The sequence below is a fragment of the Cariama cristata genome, unplaced genomic scaffold (genome assembly GCF_000690535.1).
Source record: "Cariama cristata isolate BGI_N322 unplaced genomic scaffold, ASM69053v1 scaffold34115, whole genome shotgun sequence".
In the NCBI taxonomy this organism is placed as follows: domain Eukaryota; kingdom Metazoa; phylum Chordata; class Aves; order Cariamiformes; family Cariamidae; genus Cariama; species Cariama cristata.
Window position 1 is genome coordinate 1 of NW_009616366.1, and position 3031 is coordinate 3031.

At 37.7% G+C, this 3031-nt stretch overlaps 1 protein-coding gene across 1 annotated transcript; it reads left to right on the top strand.

The window, feature by feature from the left end:
- The first annotated feature begins 83 nt into the window (after nucleotides 1–83).
- On the top strand, nucleotides 84–2415 carry COMMD3 (COMM domain containing 3). Its single transcript, XM_009700146.1, has 7 exons — nucleotides 84–316; nucleotides 421–484; nucleotides 586–620; nucleotides 943–1003; nucleotides 1089–1145; nucleotides 1238–1297; nucleotides 2356–2415. Exons 1-7 carry the CDS (start codon nucleotides 84–86, stop codon nucleotides 2413–2415), a joined length of 570 nt encoding a protein of 189 aa, XP_009698448.1.
- Nucleotides 2416–3031: the final 616 nt, after the last annotated feature.

Genomic DNA, 3031 nt, shown 5'->3' on the forward strand with positions numbered 1-3031 from the left:
CAGCCGATGCTTCAGCCCCTCTCCTCCTCCTCCTCTTCACACCTTGCCTACTTGCTCAGTGACCTTTCGCTCTAAAACGCCAAATGTGTTTCATTTTGGAGGTTTTTGTGGGAAAGATACTGTGCAACGGGCGAGCAGCAGCTCTTGGTACCGTGTGCTGGGATTTGGCAAATAAGCGTGTCATCAGTAATTCATTTATTTTAGACGATCCAGACCTGAAAGATATTGACCCTACGGTATTAAAACATTGCCATGCTGCGGCTGCAACGTGTATTCTGGAGGCTGGAAAGCAGAAAGCTGACATATCTGCTATAAGGTACTAATACTCTGAAGCTACCCCATTTTTCTATCGGTTGTTACTTTAAACTGTACTGCTGAGTTAATGTTAACAAAAAACTAATAAATTCTTTTTTCCTGTAGCACATGTCTAGAAGACTGTATGCTGGATAAAGAGAGAATAGAACAATTTTGCACCGAATATGAGGTTTTTAAACCAATTTTGACATACTTCTGTTTTCTTTCTCTCATAGGAATTTATTGAACCTAGCAATTTTTTTTCCTTTTTTTTTTTTTTTCCCCCTCCAGAAAAACAAGGATGCACTGGAAATCCTATTGGGAAGGTAGGTCAATCAGTCAGCACAGATACATAGTTTCAATTACAGCTACTTTGAAACTGTCCTGGGAAACACCTATGCGTACTTCAGGTGATTAAAGTAAGAAATATTGTGCCATTAAAAAAAAAAAATTGTACAGTTTTAACAAACTTTAGAAAACAGTTGTTGAAACTTTTCTTCCTCCTTTTGGAATTCCACTCGTAAGAAACTTTTTGAACTTTTCAAGAAGCATTACAAGGGTCATGAAAAAGTTCTTTTATTGCTGGACAGCTTGAGAAAATGATATTTTCTTTTAGCGTAGGGAACTCGTAACTGTTGTGTCTTTCAGCATAGGCAGATCTCCTCTCCACATAACTGATGTGTCTTGGCGCTTGGAATATCAGATCAAGGTAATTTTAACTCATCAAGGTGTTTCTTTAGTCTGTTTCAGTGCTGAGACCTGACTTTTTTCTATGTTCTTTGTTTATAATTTAGAGCAATCAACTTCATAAAACTTACCAGCCTTCCTACTTGGTGACCTTAAATGTAGAGGTACTGTACTCCCAGCACCCTCAGAGGAAAATAATGCAATTTCTTTTTTTTTTTTTAATAAAACAGGCATTGTTTTTTTAATTTTTATTCAGAACGGTGATTCAGGATCACACCCAGATGTTAGTTTTACCTGCACGATGGAGCAATTACAGGTACTTATTTCCTTCATCATTGTTTCTATCCTTGGCTCCAGTTGCGGATGTAAATGTTTTAAACAACTTGCCAATCAAAATAAAATCACATTAAAAAAAAAAATCCAGGACTGGGAAGATAGGAGAGAATCTTCTATAAAAAATTATCCAAGTGTAGCTTTCCTGTCTTCTCAAATAAAGTTGCAAAGTAATGGGTTTTAGTTGCCTGAGGAGTGTTTTACATACATGCATAAATATTTTGTCTTTTCATAGCTGTGAAATATATATATACATATATATAGGAGGAAATACATCATTTTTCTGAAAATAATTTCCCGTGCTTTGGAGAAATCATTAAAGAAGCGGGTTCGATCATTTAAATGTGTCAGGATTAAAAATAGAGAACGAACTGAAGGCTCTTCAGTGGTGTTAATGACATGTAAGAAATGTACTGAAACAAACGTTGATCTTTGTTTAGCGATTTAAATGTGTAACTGAACAATAGAGGTATTGTAGTGCTTGAAAGTGGCCAAACTGTGGAGGACTGGGAAGAGGGGTTGGGGGGAGAGGAAAAGCAAGATATTAAAGCTTCAGGTTTATACTTCTGCCTTTTTATTGTGTGTCTCAAAAGTCGTTCTTTTCTTACTAGTGAGTGTTTTTAATCGGTTTGCTGTCTTAGTCAAATCTGATGTGCTTTGGCTGGAGAATCGTCCTAGTACAAAATTGCACTCAAAATATTTTCAGAATATTTTAGAAATGGCTATACTACTTCAAAGCCTAGAGCAAATGTCAGCTTTAGCCATCCTAACCATACCGATAAAATCCATGTGTTAAGAGTAGTGATCTATTTTAGTAGACAATTTATGTTAAAAGGTGTTTTCCTTCAGTTCCAACTTTCCTTACTACGTCGTAAAATAGGGAGCTATTTAATTATGTGCTGGTATTGTTCATCAGTTGCAACATTTCTTTGTGGTATAAGGTGCTGGTTTCCTTTGCCTCTCTGTATAAAAAAATGTTATGTTCCTCTAGCTGACCTTTAGAAAAACGTGTTTATTCTAAGACAGTATTTAATCTTTTAGGATTTAGTTGGAAAACTAAAAGATGCTGCAAAAAGTCTAGAAAGGGCGACTCAGATGTGATTGAAGGAAGGTGTCAACCTGCTGAGCTGAAGTACTCTCATTCCTAAGAGTGTCTTCTAAATGACAAATGTCTTTCATCTCTTGATGCAAACTGTTTTCTTTTCTTTTCTTTTCTTTTTTTTTCTTTAAGCCCTTGGATGCGAATTAAGTGAAATAACTGGGTTTTTGACCACACTTGGTATTCCTTGCTCATGTCCTATTTTTTTAATTAACTTTTGTTAAATATTTGCTGAACTGTCGTGTCTTCAAAGCATTGCTTCTATTTTATTTTGTGTATTTTTTAGAATTGTCACTGATTATTTTTCTCTGGGATGTAATAAAGTTTATTCGCTCCCGTTCTGCAGTTTCTATGGGTGAATTAGCTGTACCTAAAAGTAAGATGCTAAACGTCAGATCAGCTCCGTGAGGGGAAAATCCCTTCCGCCCGTGCCGCGGCTACGGCGCGTTCGCTAAATTGCCCACCGCGCTTGGTTATTTCGCTCCAACTGATCTGACATCTTCTGTGAGAGGAAGGGTCGGTCCCGGCGCGGGAGGCGAGAAGGACTTCAGATTAATTTTATGGGGCCGGGCTCCTGACGGGAAGCCGGGAGTCCGCGGGACTGAGCGGAGCCGGGTG